The following is a 21480-nucleotide window of genomic DNA, read 5'->3' on the forward strand; positions in this document are numbered from 1 at the left end:
CAGGATTCAATGAAGTGATATTGTGAAATAATAACGATTGATGCATGAGATGCAGGAAAAAGGAACAACTTGGAAGATATTTTATTCAAGACTTTTGATGGCACAGATATGATAGAATAAAACTTATGTTGCTGCTGATATATCTGCTCGAAGTTTTTTTTTATTTTTTAGAATTTTCTTGGACATTAAGAAAGAATTATGTATGCAGCTCTAACGTAGTATTCGGATTTCCATCATATTAATCTGAATCTGATTATTGTTGGGTGGAATAACTATTCACCCGGAAGTCGCATGGTGGCTTGGTCTGAGGGAAGGTTCCATGCAGCCAAAGCAGTCTGATGGCAATAAACTCACTGGGTGGTTTGTCATTGCCTTCCCAGTGGTAGCCAGAGCAGGACATTTGTAGCTGGTCAGGAGTGCCATTGATCACTCGCCGACTCTTCACGATGGATAACGTGCGATATTTTTGGCCTGCAACTAATGCGAGCAGGGTCGCTACCTTAATACCCATCAGAGGAACGGCGTACCCAATGATGCAAAGCCCTGTATACAAAGCACCAGGATGACTGCATATAGTTGGGTCAGAATCAAATATAGCTGCGTGGTATGAAAAAAAATTAAGCAGCTATTCCTGGATAAAAATAAAAATGGACAAAAATTAGAGTTAAATCACACAGTAGGTCAAAAGAGAGCACGAACCGAGGAATTTGTAATTTATTCAGGGTGCCAGCGATAGCTCGACTGATCATCACAAAGGACACCGTGGTATATTTTACCATCCACCAGTGAATGCTGGAAGATGGGACGCCCATGTAACATCCATCTGAGGGACAGCACACACACTGATGCCTCGCTGACAATATTCACGATATTGCCTGACGGCGATATTGCCTCGCTGACGATATGACGTTTCCTGTTTGGTCGATATTCAAACTCAGCCGAGACAACTTCGAGGAAATAGTAGACCATCTTTGCCAGCCCTTTAACATAGTCCCATAAATGTATTTTATGATGTGCAATTTTCGAAATTAATATATATGTATACATACATACATATACAGAATACACACACACACACACACACACACACACACACACACACACACACACACACACACACACACACACACACACACACACACACACACACACACACACACACACACACACACACACACACGAGTGATCAATTATCAGTGGAACAATGTCAAAAGATGTCATGATGGTAATCCATGAGAGAATTGTGGTGTCATATTGTGACATCACAATGTGGTACCATTCCCACCTTCCAAATCAAATGCATTGGGACCATAATCTGTGGAGAGCATTGGTGCTGCTGAAGCAGTCTTCTGGGCTGTTGGGCACAATCTGGATGGATCGCCACCCTGACACAGGATACTCAAATGGCTCAATCATCACAGCAAGCTGGTCTTCATTTTGTCAACCTCAGAATAATGACAGGCTGAGTCAACCCCACCCGCTATTAAATTCAACAGCCAAGCATAATTTGAACTCAGGACCCTCAGATCCCAAGCACACCACCTTAACCATTAAGTCAACACCAATCACATTCCTATCTTGTTTGGTTTTTTTTTTTTTGAGATTTCATTCATCCCACAATGTTTTTACATTTATTTTTAATGTTTCTTTTTTCTTGTCTAATATCTAAAGCTCATTCTAACCACTCAATGACTGACTCACTGACTGATATTAAAGATCGGTACCTTCTGGGTGACGTAGAAAGCTGAAATTTTGCGTGCCGATGGACATCAAAGTCTACACTGGGAATCATCACAGAACTGTCAGAGACTATCCGTAAATGAAAACATAACCAAATGAAAATAAATAAATGAAAAATCAAATGCAAGTGAGCGTCCCGAGACAAGGGAGAAACACGGTTCGTTATAAATACCAAATGATAATTTTGTTCATCGAGAAATGTTTTCCCTCATCCTAATAAAGTCTTTCAACGTGACTGATTTTTCCCCCCTTATCTGCAATGTCGACTTCTAAGGTTATTCCTCCCATGTATTTCAATCCGTAAGTCTCCACAAGGTTTGTTTGCCCCGTTTTCCGAGCTGTACATGGAAAGTGCAATGAAGCACCCGACATGATGACTCGGAAACGAAAGGCTCATTCATTGTCATGCTGCTCATTGATTGTTGGATTCATTCACCATGGTGCGAGTTTGATAGTTCAATCTTGATTGACAAAACGGATTAAAAATGCCTTTGATCTGAAAACGAAAACCCAAACTTATCTCTTGATCATTTAACTATCATTATAAGGCATTGTATAGTATTGTAAGCTTGTGCGACGCCCAGACGTAGAGTTTCGGCTCAACCTTTTTTATTTCCTTAGTTTGGGAATACACTGTTGGGTGTGGGAGGGACGGAGGGGTCGAAATTTCTACCATTTTGAACAGGCCGATTGAGTGCCCTGGTTGAATCAAACCAAAACTGTACAAGTTGGTTTGTCGGATGAGTCGAACTCATTTCCTGTTGTCATTCTGAGCCTTGTACGGTAAGCAAAACAAACCGCATCTGATTATGGTTCTTACATTGCAGAAACAAAAACCCCAACCTTGGTAATCATCGGGTCTAATACAAACACGGCTCGAGTTTGATCCAGATTGCGACAAAGAGTGAAATGAAAATTAACTTTTACATTTAAACCCTGACAGAAAATGAATAATGCAATCGCGTAAGTAATGGATGAAGTTGCGTGTGTGTATCGTTGGTTGTTATCTCCAAATGAGGGTTTCAGAAGGGGGAACTCAGTCCTCCCAGGGCTCAAAGTATCCACTTCCGTTTTGATAAGGGCTCACGATTCATGGACCCAGCTGTGAAGTTTTCTTGTTCTTCAAAGTTTTGTTCCGAGGACTCTTTTCCGGGATCGTCACCGAGCCCCGGACAGCTTCATCCTTAGTTTGTTTGTCGTCATATGTCCAGGGCTGTTTTTTTATTTTTTAATCTCTGTAAGGTTCTTCTTCATTATTCCCATTGCTCCAATTATAACTGATACAATTTTGGTGTACTTCAACTTCCAGGATATTTTGACTTCATTTTTGAATTCCTTGTTTTTGTTCATCTTTTTGCTTTCTGCTTTGTTTCGGCCAAAATTGTGTGTGTGTGTGTGTGTGTGTGTGTGTGTGTGTGTGTGTGTGTGTGTGTGTGTGTGTGTGTGTGTGTGTGTGTGTGTGTGTGTGTGTGTGTATGCGCATGCGTTGGTGGTGAAGTTGGATCATCACCACCAATATACCGCAATTACACAAACACAATCAATAACCTTTTGGTGAGTTCCGTTGAGTTGTATATACCGAAGACAAGACTTGAACTTGCAGCAGAGAGTTGTCTTGCTATTCAGGATTATTCGTTTGAACACAATTCTCAGATATGCTGGAAAAAAATAGGAATGAAAACAGAATTAAACTTGAATGTTGCGGAAGATTTTCAAACAACTCAAATGCGTTGCTTTGAAACATCCAAGAATAAAGATCAGAAGTTGGAGGAAAATAAAAATTAAAAAAAACACTGTTCCATTGTCTCTGAAGCAACTAAAAGACCAGATACTCCAGGCAGACATGCTGTCAGAATACATAATGGGGAACCTGGAATCGTGTTTCAAAATATCTCCGGATGATTGCCAAGTCTTTCTTTTCAGCTGCAAGTCACATTTTATACCACGCAGAGTACTTAGTCCAATACAAGCTACCGGTGTATCCCTCGCAAAGCCAAGGTAAACTGGGAAAATCTATTACATCATCGGCAAAGATAATGAGATCCCCATGTATTGTTGAGCTAATAACGCCAGAGTCAGAGAGAAATTTGTAGACTATCGGCATTTATCAAGGAAAATATTTGTTCTGCTTTCTGCAGGATAGGAATCAAAACATCTCGAGTTAATGAAATACCTACCTTAATTACATGTCCATATATCAATCAAATGCCAGAGTCACAATGGGAACTTTTATAAAGGCATTGTTGATACAGCTTAAATGCCTCTGAGTCATATTTCTCATAATAAGAAAATGATTGCAAAACACACTATTGTTTGTCCAGTGATTTCTCATTATATCAGATTGACGGCAATTCAACCATGATCTTCTTAGATGCACCGTTTGCCTCCAGCTAGTACCGGGTGGTGCCATTAATGTCTGTGTCTGTGTCTGTGTCTGTGTCTGTGTCTGTGTCTCTCTCTCTCTCTCTCTCTCTCTCTCTCTCTCTGTCTCTCTCTCTCTCTCTCTCTCTCTCTCTCTCTCTCTCTCTCTCTCTCTCTCTCTCTCTCTCTCTCTCTCTCTCTCTCTCTCTCTCTCTCTCTCTCTCTCTCTCTCTCTGTGCAAAGACCACAAAATAAGGTGAAGAAGGAATGAAGAAATGTTCAGCCTGTCCTGTCGCTGTTCCTCGGCCAAACACAAACCGTCTGGTGTTTTCACTGGTACTACTGCCGCGTGCTGCTGTGCACCACTTTCCCGCCTGTCTGGCCACGTGCGAGCACTGACGTGTGTGGCCTGTTTTCAAAGGGTCACCATCTGGGACTGGGATTATAAGAACGGGCAAGGCAAGCAGACTGCGACACCTACTCTGTCTCACTGTGTTGTGTTTAAGAGAGCCCGTAAGTCCGAGACATTCCATGGTGGTCATCTTCTAAAATGGCCCATAAAGCATTTTCTGAAAGGCAAAGTACATTGGCGTTTGTATTGCAACATGACGACTTCCATTTTTTAACATTGCAGATGCATGTTGGAGGAAGATCTGCTGGCGAGACGGTGACAGTAATGAACTTCATTCGAGCTGACAATTCATAGTTGTCATGTTTACAAATCATCTGCGGTTTTCCATTTCCAGCAAGAAAGTGTCCTTCACATCACAGTCTCAAAAACCGGAGGCTCGAAGCAACAAAAGCGAAATTTTTTTTACGTCTTTGACATGTACTTTACCTTCTCTCTTACACAGGAGGAGGAAACTCGCCCATCGTGCCTGTGAAGTATCTGCAACCCTGAAGTTTAAGCTAAACAAGGTAAGACAGAGGTGGTGAATTGGGGGAGGGGTAGAATGAGTGAGGAAGGAGCAAGGGGGGGGAGAGGGTAGAAATAGTAAGGCAAAAAAGTGGGAGAAGGTGAAAGAATACATAAAATAAATGAGAATAGCACTCGGTAATGCACATACCTCCGCCAGACTGAACAGCTTCGGTTTTGTACCCCACTGATAAGTCAGATCTGCATTCGGACCATTCATCCTCGTTACACACCAAAATCTAATCAATTCATCCTCGTTACACACCCAACCTGTCCACCAAGTTTCATTCGAATCCGTGCATAACTTTTTGAGATATTCTGCGATATATCGTTTTTAGTCCTATCTCTCAATGATGAAGAATCACTGAAAAAATTGTAGTTTCTGGATCCTGATATTCACTAAAATCTAATAAAATCGTCCTTGTCACATACCCAACATGTCCACCGAATTTCATCTGAATCCATACACAACTTTTTAAGATATCCTGCTCACAGACAAACAAACGGGGGTGAAAACATAACCTGCATCCACCTTTTGTGGCAGAGGGTAAATGGAACAGAACTTGGGAGAGCACATACCCCCACCAAGCTGAACAGTCTACACTTTGTATCCCAATTCCACTGACAGGCTAGATCTGGATCCGGACCTCAACCAAACTTAGTCATCTGTTCTTATCATCTAACAAACTCATCCACCTAGTTTCATCCAAATCCATAACCTCCATCCACCTTCGGTGGTGGATTTAATTATGATTATTTTACACTTTCAGAACAGGAACACAGTCGATTAGACATCAACAGTTCTTCTTCTTGCTTTAATGTGGTGGCCACGGTGCCGGCGATAGCTCACCTACTCTTCAAGAAAGACTCCATGGCAGATTAATGTTGGCCGAAGGGATGCCCAGTTTAATTTCCATCAATCTGAGGGATGGCACACACATTGATGAATCACGGTGACTGTGAAACACTAGGATGACAGTTTATAGCTGGGCCAATATTCAAACCAGGCTAATTCGAACCCAGGCTAGACAGCTGAGACGCAAGTGTGCATACCTCCAGCCATCCTGCCAGGATGATAAGACGTCAACACAATCCATCCATCCATCCATCCATCAGGACCAGACTCTGCACAGAGCATTGGTGCTGCCTAAGCAGTCTCCTTGGCTATTTGGAACAATCATGGACGGGTCGCCATTCCGACACAGGATACTAGCAAGCTGGCACTCATTTTACGTATCTCAGAAGGATGACAGGCAGAGTAAACCCCACCTGGTATTAATTCAACAGCCCAGTGGGATTTGAATTCAGGATCCTAGGATCACAAGCCCACCACCCGAACCATTATGCCAAACCAGGCATGTTCACACATGTCAACCACCCCACCCACCTCCAGTGATACTCGTTCAATCAACATTTTCCAGTCAAATGCAATCTGCAAATTAGTGACAACATTGGCAATTTTGCAGTTTTGTTAATTGAGACAATGAGCTAAAATTAATGTTGGAATATTATTTCCTGAAACATGCCATCTTAATATCAGTCACATGATGGGTTGATTTGCATTTGATGGCCATGGTCACGTTGAAAACCCTAATCCATGCTCAATGAGACGCGTTCCTGAGGGAATGGCATGGTGGACCAGAGCAATATACCTGGTAAGTTTAAATTAGATCGGACCAGTGGTTGTCAAGAAACAGCAGCCACAAACACACACACAGAGATTGCTGGAAATATATATATATATATATATATATATATATATATATATATATATATATATATATATATATATATATATATATATACATATATATATATATATATATATATATATATATATATATATACATATATATATATATATATATATATATATATATATATATATATATATATATATATATATATATATATATATATATATATATATATATATATATATATATATATATATATATATATATATATATATATATATATATATATATATATATATATATATATATATATATATATATATATATATATACATATATATATATATATATATATATATATATATATATATATATATATATATATATATATATATATATATATATATATATATATATATATATATATATATATATATATATATATATATATACATATATATACATATATATATATATACATATATATACATATATATACATATATATATATATACATATACATATATATACATATATATACATATACATATATATACATATATATATATATATATATATATATATATATATATATATTCGGTGGTCACGTTGCGAGACTACCCTTATTTTCACTTTTTCCGTCTGTCTGTATGTCTGTCTGTCTGTATGTAATGGACAGCTCGGGAGGCCAGAGGAGTCAACCGATTTTGATGAAACTTGACAGGTAGGTTCATACCACGATCTAGTTATACGCTTTTGAGCACGGTTGTTATGGACACCACCGTTGCCTAGCAACGAGACTTTGAAATTTTTGAAAAATCCTAAAAAATAAAAAAAATTCAAAAATCAAAAATCAGCTTCCAGGCTTTTATCCGCACTATAATCAACCTATTTGTCAAACATTTTCAGTCCGATCCGTAAAAACTGTATGACTAGCATGCAATTATGTAGCGACCACCGATGTCGCCTACCGGCTTGTATGTTTGTTTGTATGTAATGGACATCTCTGGAGGCCAGAGGAGTCAACCAATTTTGATGAAACTTGACTGGTAGGTTCATACCACGATCTCGTTGTATGCTTTTGAGCACCGTTGCTATGGACACCACCGTTGCCTTGCAACGGGACTTTGAAATATTTGAAAAATCCCAAAAAATTAATTTTTTCGAAAATCAAAAATCGACTTGCAGGCTTTTATGTGCACTATAATCAACCTCTTTGTCAAAAATTTTCAGCCCGATCCGTCAAAAACTGTACGACTAGTATGCAATTATGTAGTGACCACCCATGTCACCTACCTGCTTGTACATATATATATATATATATATATATATATATATATATATATATATATATATATATATATATATATATATATATATATATATATATATATATATATATATATATATATATGTTTTTATGAATATGTATATGTATATATATATATATATATATATATATATATATATATATATATATATATATATATATATATATATATATATGTTTATATGTATATTTGTATATACATGTATATATACATATATATATATATATATATATATATATATATATATATATATATATATATATATATATATATATATATATATATATATATATATATATATATATATACATAGTTATTTAGTAAATCATGGTATATACATACACATATGAACACACACAAGTTGGGTCACCCAATCAAGATCAGGTTATTTAAAGGTCAATTAAATATCAAGAATATGGTTGCTCAACCAGAGCAAAAATTTATTCCGGAGTGCAACATCGCAATGATTGGCCAAATGGCCCCCTTATTTCATTGGTTAAAGTCATAATCAGCATGCAACTCCTCATTACACTCATTGTAGTTCCGTGGAGATTGTGGATCCTTTGTATATTACTTTCCATTCTGCATACAGAATATAAATATTTTAGTAGAATCTGTTTGATTCCCACAGACAACTTCACATTTGGAGGAGCAATGCGATGCTAGATTGCCCAAAGTGCCATTATTTCATGCTTTTACTTCAAGTTGATGAATAACTGAAAGTGCTTATTGTGATGTTGGGTTTCTCCATGTGAAAACAACGCAGCACATCAAATTTCAGGGTAATTGTTCCAGGGGTTTGGAAAAATATAAGGAACAAACAAAGACTACTGTGTGTGTGTGTGTGTGTGTGTGTGTGTGTGTGTGTTCATACATATATACATATATATATATATATATATATATATATATATATATATATATATATATATATATATATATATATATATATATATATATATATATATATATATATATATATATAGACATTCAATAGTATTCACCACTCCAAAGTTTTAACATTTTGATGCCACCTGAACTTATTTCATGATGCTTTCAAATTAAACTTATTTTATAGTCTCCACAAACTACCCCAAAGTGATAAAGCTAAGAAAAAATGCAGATAAAATGTGAATAAGTTCGATTAACAGACAAAATGAGATGATTATTAGTTGCGAAAGTCTTCAACCCCTTGCCCGAATTAACCCAAAATCACTTCAGGAAAAAATTATTTGTTTGAAAGGTTGCAAAATAAGTGTAATAATCAAATCTGTTTCTTGTTTAATCAAATCTGTTTCTGGTGTATGTTCCCCCTCCATCCCCTCCCTTACCTCAAATGGCCGCACTGCTGATTCCACACGTGATAAAGCTGAATGTCTAAACTCGGTGTTTGCAGCTAAATCTTGTGTCCCAAACCCATCACTATCTCTACCCACTTTACCCAGTCGCACCCAACTGTCCCTGGACTCTGTATCCTTTTCTCCTGACAAGGTGGAGAGCTTGCTTTCAAACCTCGAGTCAGATTCTGCAACCGGTCCAGACGGCATCAGCCCACGTGTCCTCAAAGCCTGCTCTTCTGCTCTTGCTCACCCTCTCTCTGTTCTATTCACCCTCTCATTTTCCCAAGGTCATCTGCCATCTGCTTGGAAATCTGCTAACATCACTGCCCTGCATAAAAAGGTGCAAAAACAGATCCCTGTAACTATAGACCAATCAGCCTTCTCCCAATCATCAGCAAGGTTATGGAATCCATCATCGCTTCAGACATGAAATCCTTCCTCTTCTCCAATGGCTTGATTTCCAATCATCAATTTGGTTTCAGACCAGGTCACTCTACCCTAGATATGCTGCTACTGCTCTCCCATCAATGGATGGAGGTCCTCAATGCCAGACAGGAAATCCGAGCCGTATCCCTGGACATATCACGTGCTTTTGACACAGTCTGGCACCCTGCCCTACTCACCAAACTCTCTGCCCATGGTATTCAAGGCCATCTCCACTCATGGCTCGCAGACTTCCTCTCCTGTCGCAGTCAACGTGTGGCCCTAAATGGAGTTCTTTCATCCCCTCTTCCTGTGCAGGCTGGAGTTCCTCAAGGTAGCGTTCTGGGCCCTGTTCTTTTTCTGGTTTTCATCAATGATCTCTCGGACTCTCTGGAAAATCCTCTATTTCTCTTTGCCGATGACTCAACCCTCTGCCGTACCATCTGTCATCCCTCAGACCGGCAAGCAGCAGCTTCTTCGCTCACTGCAGATCTGGATAAAATCACAAACTGGTCCAACACGTGGAACATGTCTTTCAATCCAGACAAATCTCACACTCTCACTATGTCTCTTCGAAAGGACCGTTTACAAAACCCCCCATCCACTTTCTCAACAATCCTCTGGAAGAAGTCTTTTCTTTCAAGCTTCTGGGTCTCACTATCTGCCATGACCTTTCCTGGGAAAGTCACATTTCCAACCTTGCCTCAAAAGCCAGTCGCCGACTGGGAATCCTCCGTCGTGCAAAGTCCTTCCTCGGCCCTCTTGAGCTCCTGACCACTTACAAAGCTTTTGTCCGTAGCCTGATGGAGTACTGCTCTCCCCTCTGGGCTGGTGCTCCTGCCTCCCACCTTTCTCGACTTCACGCTGTCGAAACCAGGGCTTTTAAGATCATTGGCATCTCCCGCAATGAAGCTGAGTCTTTGGGCCTCTCACTCAATCACCGCAGGTTGGTCGGTGGTCTTTCTGTCTTCTACCGACTCCTCTCCAGCCTTGCCCCCTGCTCTCTCTCCGATTTGTCCCAACCACATTTCCACAGGGCGCTCAAGGCCCGCCAACAACCCCCTTCTGGTAAAACTACCAAAATCACGAATCACTGGTCATCTTCACTCTTTCATTCCTCTGTTTTCCCGCCTTTGCAATAAGCTTCCTCGCTCTGTTCTTTCCCATTCTTCCCTCCAGGCTTTCAAAACAGCTGTTCACCACCACCTGTTATCTTCCCCCATCCAAATCCTCGATCTTTTCTACCCCCGATAATCCACCCAAGCCCACTTCCTTCAATTCTCCTGCTTTCCTTCCTGAAAGTCCCTTTAATGTCCATCTTCCCCTCGCCATGTTCCCCGTCCCATCCCCATCCCTCTCCCTTCCACAGTTCACCTGTGTCTGTTCCCCAATGTTTTGTCCCTTCCACTCCCGCCCCTCTTGTCTCATGCCTCCTTGCTGTGAGTTGTGTGTTAGCTCTCATACGAGCCTCGACCAAGGTATACAAAAAAAAAAAAAAAAAAAAAAAATAGTTTTCACCTGTATGTAATCAGTGGATTAACTTAAAAATTAAGTTCTCCCATTGATCGAGGAGTTAAAAAGGGGCAACTCACCTCGTGAATCAACAAGGTAAACATGAAGACCAGGAAGCTTTCCAAAGAGGTCAGACATAAAGTGGTGGAGAAGCACCCTTCAGGAGAGGATTATAAGAATATTTCAATGTCACTCATTGTCCCGTTGAGTCCGGTGAAATCTATCATTAAGAAGTGGAAGATATACCATATCACCCAGACTCGACCCAGAGCAGGTAGCCCATCCAAACTCAGCAGTGAGGCAAGCAGGAAACTGGTTCGGGATGTCACTATAAATCCAACAATGACCATGAAAGATCTGAAAGGGTTTATGTCAGGGATGAGGTTCAGTGTTCATCAATCAACAATATCCCATTCCCTTTACAAAACTGGCCTCTATGGAGAGGTGGCAAGAAAGAAGCCATTACTGAAAAAGACGCATCTGAAAGCTCGGATGAAGTTTGTGAAAAAGCATCTTAATGATACGGCAGGCATGTGGAGAAATGGTCAAACAAGACAAAAATTGAACTTTTTGGTCTTAATTCAAAGCGTTACATCTGGCACAAGCCTAACACTTTACATCACCCAGTCAACACCATCCTTACTGTCAAGCATGGTGGTGGCAGCATCATGTTATAGGGCTACTTTTCATCAGCAGGAACTGGCAAGCTTGTCAGGACAGAAGAGGCAATGGACGGTGCAAAGTACAGGAGAATCCTTGATGGAGGGAATAACCAATTAGTTCTCACCTCAATTCATAGGTGAGAGATGTGGATGGATCTTCGTTTTTCATTTATATGTTGACTGCTTTTGATGTTTACATGTGGAACATTCTTGGGAGCCTCGTTGATATGCATTTCTGTCTGCGCTGTCGCTGACGATTCGCCAACAGGCGATGAAACCGGTCCGGCAGCTCTGAGTATGGCAGCATTGGGATTCTCATGTGTGTACTATTTGTGAATGTCCTTACAGCTGTGGAGGAACTCTGGGAAGGATTTGAAACAGCAAAAGGTTAACCTTGGGTAGCCTTTCATGGTTGCTTTATGCAGTTTCTTTGGCTAGAAGAGCATGGGTAGAGTCAATTTAATTATACATACATTAATGTGGATTGACTCACTGCACTCACCTCACCACATGTCGCTAGAGGCACAGGCTTGTTTTAACTGAGGATAATGATTGTATGTGAGTTGCTGCATTGTCATGATAAATATAAAATGAAATTTCAAACACCTCACTGCCAGATTATTAAATATACCATCAGAGATGGGGAATCCCCCACCATTGAAAAATAATTGAAATCAAATAAGCGGTTTTCCATTTATTACAAAAAACATTTTTTTCAAGAGGGCCACCCCAGTCGGCCATCTTGGATCTGGCCACGCCCAAAATCAATGCGGTTCTTCCTTTTCAGGTGGTACATGTGTGACCCAAATTTCAAATCGATTTGACGAACAGTTTATGAGTTATCGCACTCACAGCTATAAATGTTGACGCCCAGCCAGCCAACCGGACGACCACCCCAGTCAGCCATCTTGGATCCGGCTATGCCCAAAATCAATTTGGTTCTTCCTTTTCAGGTGGTACATGTGTGACCCAAATTACAAATCGATATTGTGGTGTAGCCTGCGGGCATGCAGGGCGGGGCATGATGATGATGCATGATGGGCATGATGATGGGAGGAGGGGTCGGCGTGGTCATCGGGTCGGCAAGGGATATAAGGTGTGCGCGCCGCCTGAGGCGTCGTAGTAATGCTGGAGTCGTCCGGCTCGTGAGTGTGCTAATACGCAATAAAGGAGAGCCACGGGCAGAGTACGCTCGCGCTCGCGCTTGTGCACCACAGCCCGGCTCGACTGTTCCTCCGCATCGTGTCTGCCTGCTAAGCATCTTCAATTCAGTACATCACAGTTGGCTGACAAGGATCTTCGGATCGGCGTGTGCAGGGCGGCAAGTAACCCATGCGGTTCCAAGCTACGGAGCCAAGGGTCTCGCCAGCACGAGCATGGCAGAAGGTTGGGGCACGGCGCACGGACGCGTACCCGTGTTCGGGGGAGATGAGTTCGAGTTGTTTTCTGAACAGTTAGGTTGCTACTTTCGCGCGAATGATGTAGAGGATGAAGAGAAACGCAAGGCGATCTTGCTCGCCTCGCTATCAATGGAGCACTACCGGCTGCTAAGTGATTTGGTGGCTCCAAATAGACCCAGTGACGACGGGCTATCGTTTCAGGACATCGTGGCGAAAATGAAGACCCACTTGGCGCCAGAGAAGTCGTTACATCTCGCGCGGTTCCAGTTCGATCACCTCGCTAAGAGTGGCAAGGAGCGCGTTGCAGACTTTGTAGCACGGGTGAAGCATTCGGCTGTGCCGTGCAAGTTCAAGACAGAGGAGCGTCCGGCACGGCTCAGAGATCGTTTTATTTCTGGTCTGCGAGACGCAAAGATAGTAGCAGCCATCCTGCGGTTGACCGACATCACATTCGACTCGGCGGTCGCGACTGCTTCGTCTGTCGAGCAGACACTCACGGATGTCCGCACCATTGCTGGCCAGGACGTAATGAGTAGCTCCAGCTGGGGCATGTCGGCTAATCCCGAGGTCCATGCGGTGACCGCACAAGTGCCGCAAGTCGCGCAGCCCGGAGTCCGCGCGATGGTTCAAGTGCCGCAGGTCGCACGCGCGCCTGCCGGTGCGGGACGAGGGCGCGCACCGCAGCACGGTCGCACCGGGAGTGAAGGGGCTTTCCGGGGGTGCTGGGGGTGTGGGGGTCCGCACCTGCGACAAATGTGCCTGTATAAGAACACCGTGTGTTTGCATTGTCACAAGGTGGGAAATTTGAAGCGTGTGTGTCGGATGGAGGGGGCCTCCGTTGGGGTCTTGGATGACGAGGTGCAGGAGGACCCCAGTGACCTGGAGATCGGCCTGCAACCGGGGCATGACGATGCCGGCGAGCCGGGGCAGGAGATGCAACCACGGTTGAGTCTGTTTTCCGTTGGTTCGGAGATGACGACGCCTTTCACGGTGGAGGTCGAAGTGAATGGCGAACCGACCGTGTTTTGCGTGGATACCGGGGCTGCGGTGTCGGTCATGGGTGAGCAGGCGGCTCGTGGTCTTCGCGGTATTCGCCTGGTCAAGACGGCCTTGTCACTATACACGTACACTGGTGAAGCGATTGCACTGCTTGCGAGGGCCGACATCTCAGTGCGCTACCGAGGTCGACGGGCCCGGCTCTCGGTGTTCGTTGTATGAGGGGAGGGGCCCGCCCTTTTGGGTCGGGACTGGTTGGCGCACCTCGGACTGGATCTCCGGTTCGTACCTCCAGATGTGCCAGTGCTCTCTTCGAGGCCTTCGTCGAGTACCGAGGGCGAGGCTCTGGCGGCGGGGGCCGCGTCGATGCAACGGGAGCGACCGTTCGTTGCTGCCTGCGGTGGTGATGTGCGGTTCGGGAGCGGCGAGAGCCATATCAGCTCTCGCGATGAGTTCCCGCGTTTCGGCAGCATTCGTGAGGCAATGCGTGCCGGTGTGGTTCGGGCGGCTGCGACAGGTTGCGGTGAGCCCGTGGCGTTAAAGGGAGTCGCGAGTCACAACATCGAGTCAACAACCAAGAATGGGTTGTTGTTCATGGCATATGTGTTTTTCCTTGCTCTAGTGATGCAGTTTAACGTTGTTGAAATTAATGCCAGCAATTCCCGTGTGAGAGTGGATTTGGCGGAGATCAATCAATGGGATTTGTATTATGATCAATGTGATGTGGGGGCTTTGGGAGCGGTGGTGGCGAATAAAAAGGTTGGGTTGGCCTTCCATTGTCCTGGGCCGCGGGTAGTCGCTTTGTCATGTGCTGAGATTTTATCAAAAGAGCGCGCTGTACGGAAAAATGAGTTTGCAATGCTTCGAATGATGTTCGTAGTGATTTATAACGAGCCTATGATTGGAGTGTGGTTTAAATGGAATTGCTACCGTCTAGCTGCCGTGTGGGTCTCGGAGATCGACTCGGAACCAAGACTGGTGCGCTGGTCGGCGTTACCCCCACCTCTGGTGGCGAGCGCAGCTCTCTGTGTTCGCTCAAGGCCGTTTAGATGGGCGTTGGCGTCTCAACTGATTGTGGTGCGTGGGTTGTTTTGGAGCATTAAGTGCGTACAGCCAGCGGCGCTGTTCAGCGCCCCCGGCCAAGGTCGATCAAGGCTGGCGCTGGCGCCACGGCTTCCAGACAGCGGGCTTCCGGCCTCTGAATGTTTATCTACGTCGGGTCTGCCTGGGGGGAGTGGGCCGGAGGCGTTTGATGGTGCCGGGGGAGGTGGGCTCGAGAGATCGCCACGGCCTCGGCGAGGGCCATGTCAGCATAAGCCGCCTGGGGGCGTTTCCGCTGTGTAGGGCTGCTGTGCTTTTCGCCTTGCTGCTTCATATCGGTAATGCGGCCAGAGTTTGAGAGGTGCTGTGTCTTCGGAATCTGGCCGTGGCAGCTCCATTAACTCGCTTTCACGCATTATATGATGTTGTGTGCTGTTATACTTCACTGTTTCCATTTTATTTTCATGATTATTATACCGAAGTCCTTCGTGTTGTTTATGCTTATTATGATGGTGATCATTTCATAATCATAGTTTTAGGAGGGAGGAGTGTGGTGTAGCCTGCGGGCATGCAGGGCGGGGCATGATGATGATGCATGATGGGCATGATGATGGGAGGAGGGGTCGGCGTGGTCATCGGGTCGGCAAGGGATATAAGGTGTGCGCGCCGCCTGAGGCGTCGTAGTAATGCTGGAGTCGTCCGGCTCGTGAGTGTGCTAATACGCAATAAAGGAGAGCCACGGGCAGAGTACGCTCGCGCTCGCGCTTGTGCACCACAGCCCAGCTCGACTGTTCCTCCGCATCGTGTCTGCCTGCTAAGCATCTTCTATTCAGTACATCACAGATATGGCGAAAAAACCTATTTTTCAAGATGGCCGCCACAGTCGGCCATCTTGGATCTGGCCACGCCCAAAATCAACAGGGTTATTCCTTTTCAGCTGGTACATGTGTGACCCAAATTTCAAATCGATATGGCAAACAGTTTATTAGTTATCGCCCTCAAAGCTATAAATGTTGACGCCCAGCCAGCAAGCTGGACGACAGTCCCAGTTGGCCATCTTGGATCCGGCCACGCCCAAAATCAATAGGGTTTTTCCTTTTCAGCTGGTACATGTGTGACCCAAATTTCAAATCGATATGGCAAACAGTTTATTAGTTATCGCCCTCAAAGCTATAAATGTTGACGCCCAGCCAGCCAGCTGGACGACCGTCCCAGTTGGCCATCTTGGATCGGCTAAGCCCAAAATCAATAGGGTTTTTCGTTATCAGGTGGTACATGTGTGACCCAAATTTCAAATCGATATGGCGAACAGTTTATAAGTTATCGCACTCAAAGCTATAAATGTTGACGCCCAGCCAGCCAGGCAGACGACCACCCCAGTCAGCCATCTTGGATCCGGCCACGCCCAAAATCAATTGGATTCTTCATTTTCAGGTGGTACATGTGTGACCCAAATTTCAAATCGATATGGTGAAAAAACCTATTTTTCAAGATGGCCGCCACAGTCGGCCATCTTGGATCTGGCCACGCCCAAAATCAACAGGTTAATTCCTTTTCAGCTGGTACATGTGTGACCCAAATTTCAAATCGATATGGCAAACAGTTTATGAGTTATCGCACTCAAAGCTATAAATGTTGACACCCAGCCAGCCAGCTGGACGACAGTCCCAGTTGGCCATCTTGGATCCGGCCACGCCCAAAATCAATAGGGTTGTTCCTTTTCAGGTGGTACATGTGTGACCCAAATTTCAAATCGATATGGCGAAAAAACCTATTTTTCAAGATGGCCGCCGCAGTCGGCCATCTTGGATCTGGCCACGCCCAAAATCAACAGGGTTATTCCTTTTCAGTTGGTACATGTGTGACCCAAATTTCAAATCAATATGGCAAACAGTTTATGAGTTATCGCACTCAAAGCTATAAATGTTGACGCCCAGCCAGCCAGCTGGACGACCGTCCCAGTTGGCCATCTTGGATCCGACCACGCCCAAAATCAATAGGGTTTTCCTTTTCAGGTGGTACATTTTAAGGACGGACGGACAGCCGGACAGCCGGACGGACGACCCGGGTGATAACAATATCCCCCTTCCGCCACGCGGCGGGGGATAAAAACACCTCAATGCCAAGATATTACAAACACCTCACTTCCACGTTATTAAAAACACCTCACTGCCGCATTATTAAAAACACCTCACTGCCACGTTATTAGAAACACTTCAAGACCAAATTAATAAAAACACCTCAATGCAAAGATATTACAAACACCTCACTTCCACGTTATTAAAAACACCTCACTGCCGCATTATTAAAAACACCTCAATGCCAAGATATTACAAACACCTCACTTCCACGTTATTAAAAACACCTCACTGCCGCATTATTAAAAACACCTCAATGCCAAGATATTACAAACACCTCCCTTCCACGTTATTAAAAACACTTCACCACCAAATTAATAAAAACACCTCAATGCCAAGATATTACAAACACCTCACTTCCACGTTATTAAAAACACCTCACTGCCGCATTATTAAAAACACTCAATGCCAAGATATTACAAACACCTCACTTCCACGTTATTAAAAACACTTCACCACCAAATTATTAAAAACACCTCAATGCCAAGATATTAGAAACACCTCACTTCCACGTTATTAAAAACACCTCACTGCCGCATTATTAAAAACACCTTAATGCCATGATATTACAAAAACATCACTTCCACATTATTAAAAACACTTCACCACCAAATTATTAAAAACACCTCAATGCCAAGATATTACAAACACATCACTTCCACGTTATTAAAAACACTTCACCACCAAATTATTAAAAACACCTCAATGCCAAGATATTACAAACACCTCACTTCCACGTTATTAAAAACACCTCACTGCCGCATTATTAAAAACACCTCAATGCCATGATATTACAAACACATCACTTCCACATTATTAAAAACACCTCAATGCCAAGATATTACAAACACCTCACTTCCACATTATTAAAAACACTCAATGCCAAGATATTACAAACACCTCACTTCCACATTATTAAAAACACTTCACCACAAAATTATTAAAAACACTCAATGCCAAGATATTACAAACACCTCACTTCCACATTATTAAAAACACTTCAACACCAAATTATTAAAAACACCTCAATGCCAAGATATTACAAACACCTCACTTCCACGTTATTAAAAACACGTCACCAAATTATTAAAAACACCTCAATGCCAAGATATTACAAACACCTCACTTCCACGTTATTAAAAACACTCAATGCCAAGATATTACAAACACCTCACTTGCACGTTATTAAAAACACTTCAGAACCAAATTATTAAAAACACTCAATGCCAAGATATTACAAACACCTCACTTCCACATTATTAAAAATACTTCACCACCAAATTATTAAAACACCTCAATACCAAGATATTACAAACACCTCACTTCCACGTTATTAAAAACACTCAATGCCAAGATATTACAAACACCTCACTTCCACATTATTAAAAACACTTCACCACAAAATTATTAAAAACACTCAATGCCAAGATATTACAAACACCTCACTTCCACGTTATTAAAAACACTTCACCACCAAATTATTAAAAACACTCAATGCCAAGATATTACAAACACCTCACTTCCACGTTATTAAAAACACTTCACCACCAAATTACTAAAAACACCTCAATGGCAAGATATTTCAAACACCTCACTTCCACGTTATTAAAAACACTCAATGCCAAGATATTACAAACACCTCACTTCCACGTGATTAAAAACACTTCAGAACCAAATTATTAAAAACACTCAATGCCAAGATATTACAAATACCTCACTTCCACATTATTAAAAACACTTCACCACCAAATTATTAAAAACACCTCAATGCCAAGATATTACAAACACCTCACTTCCACGTTATTAAAAACACTCAATGCCAAGATATTACAAACACCTCACTTCCACATTATTAAAAACACTTCACCACAAAATTATTAAAAACACCTCAATGCCAAGATATTACAAACACCTCACTTCCACGTTATTAAAAACACTTCACCACCAAATTATTAAAAACACTCAATGCCAAGATATTACAAACACCTCACTTCCACGTTATTAAAAACACTTCACCACCAAATTATTAAAAACACTCAATGCCAAGATATTACAAACACCTCACTTCCACGTTATTAAAAACACTTCACCACCAAATTATTAAAAACACCTCAATTCCAAGATATTACAAACACCTCACTTCCACGTTTTTAAAACACCTCACTGCCACATTATTAAAAACACCTCAATGCCATGATATTACAAACACCTCACTTCCACATTATTAAAAACACTTCACCACCAAATTATTAAAAACACTCAATGCCAAGATATTACAAACACCTCACTGCCACGTTATTAAAAACACCTCAATGCCATGATATTACAAACACCTCACTGCCACGTTATTAAAAACACTTCACCACCAAATTAATAAAAACACTCAATGCCAAGATATTACAAACACCTCACTTCCACGTTATTAAAAACACTTCACCACCAAATTACTAAAAACACCTCAATGGCAAGATATTTCAAACACCTCACTTCCACGTTATTAAAAACACTCAATGCCAAGATATTCCAAACACCTCACTTCCACGTGATTAAAAACACTTCAGAACCAAATTATTAAAAACACTCAATGCCAAGATATTACAAATACCTCACTTCCAGATTATTAAAAACACTTCACCACCAAATTATTAAAAACACCTCAATGCCAAGATATTACAAACACCTCACTTCCACGTTATTAAAAACACTCAATGCCAAGATATTACAAACACCTCACTTCCACATTATTAAAAACACTTCACCACAAAATTATTAAAAACACCTCAATGCCAAGATATTACAAACACCTCACTTCCACGTTATTAAAAACACTTCACCACCAAATTATTAAAAACACTCAATGCCAAGATATTACAAACACCTCACTTCCACGTTATTAAAAACACTTCACCACCAAATTATTAAAAACACTCAATGCCAAGATATTACAAACACCTCACTTCCACGTTATTAAAAACACTTCACCACCAAATTATTAAAAACACTCAATGCCAAGATATTACAAACACCTCACTTCCACGTTATTAAAAACACTTCACCACCAAATTATTAAAAACACCTCAATTCCAAGATATTACAAACACCTCACTTCCACGTTTTTAAAACACCTCACTGCCACATTATTAAAAACACCTCAATGCCATGATATTACAAACACCTCACTTCCACATTATTAAAAACACTTCACCACCAAATTATTAAAAAAAGTCAATGCCAAGATATTACAAACACCTCACTGCCACGTTATTAAAAACACCTCAATGCCATGATATTACAAACACCTCACTGCCACGTTATTAAAAACAGTTCACCACCAAATTAATAAAAACACTCAATGCCAAGATATTACAAACACCTCACTGCCACGTTATTAAAAACACCTCAATGCCATGATATTACAAACACCTCACTTCCACATTATTAAAAACACTTCACCACCAAATTATTAAAAACACTCAATGCCAAGATATTACAAACACCTCACTGCCACGTTATTAAAAACACCTCAATGCCATGACATTACAAACACCTCACTGCCACATTATTAAAAACACTTCACCACCAAATTAATAAAAACACTCAATGCCAAGATATTACAAACACCTCACTGCCACGTTATTAGAAACACTTCACCACCAAGTTAATAAAAACACCTCAATGCCAAGATATTACAAACACCTCCCTGCCACGTTATTAGAAACACTTCACCACCAAGTTAATAAAAACACCTCAATGCCAAGATATTACAAACACCTCACTGCCACGTTATTAAAAACACCTCAATGCCAAGAAATTACAAACACCTCACTGCCACGTTATTAAAAACACCTCAATGCCAAGAAATTACAAACACCTCACTGCCACGTTATTAAAAACACTTCACCACCAAATTATTAAAAACACCT

General features: G+C 41.8%; 1 protein-coding gene across 7 annotated transcripts in view; it reads right to left on the minus strand.

Annotated features, from left to right (window-relative positions):
* The window catches only part of LOC147035098 (uncharacterized), a 48935-nt gene that overhangs the window by 6466 nt on the left and 20989 nt on the right, over window positions 1-21480 (minus strand). For 2 of the 7 annotated variants that reach the window (XM_085893553.1, XM_085893540.1), the window contains exons 2-6: window positions 12108-12343; window positions 5868-5938; window positions 4940-5010; window positions 3289-3398; window positions 1286-1385 (exon numbers count right to left, since the gene is read on the minus strand). In XM_085893553.1, the coding sequence (XP_085749679.1) occupies window positions 1286-1385; window positions 3289-3398; window positions 4940-5010; window positions 5868-5890 (304 nt within the window). In that variant the 5' untranslated portion in view covers window positions 5891-5938; window positions 12108-12343. The remainder of the gene's footprint in view (window positions 1-1285; window positions 1386-3288; window positions 3399-4939; window positions 5011-5867; window positions 5939-12107; window positions 12344-21480) is intronic. The other 5 variants (XR_015061305.1, XR_015061302.1, XM_085893546.1 and 2 more) reach the window with 4 other exon arrangements.

The sequence above is a fragment of the Eptatretus burgeri genome, chromosome 1 (genome assembly GCF_056783735.1).
Source record: "Eptatretus burgeri isolate ZD-2024b chromosome 1, Ebu_testis_v1, whole genome shotgun sequence".
NCBI lineage: Eukaryota > Metazoa > Chordata > Myxini > Myxiniformes > Myxinidae > Eptatretus > Eptatretus burgeri.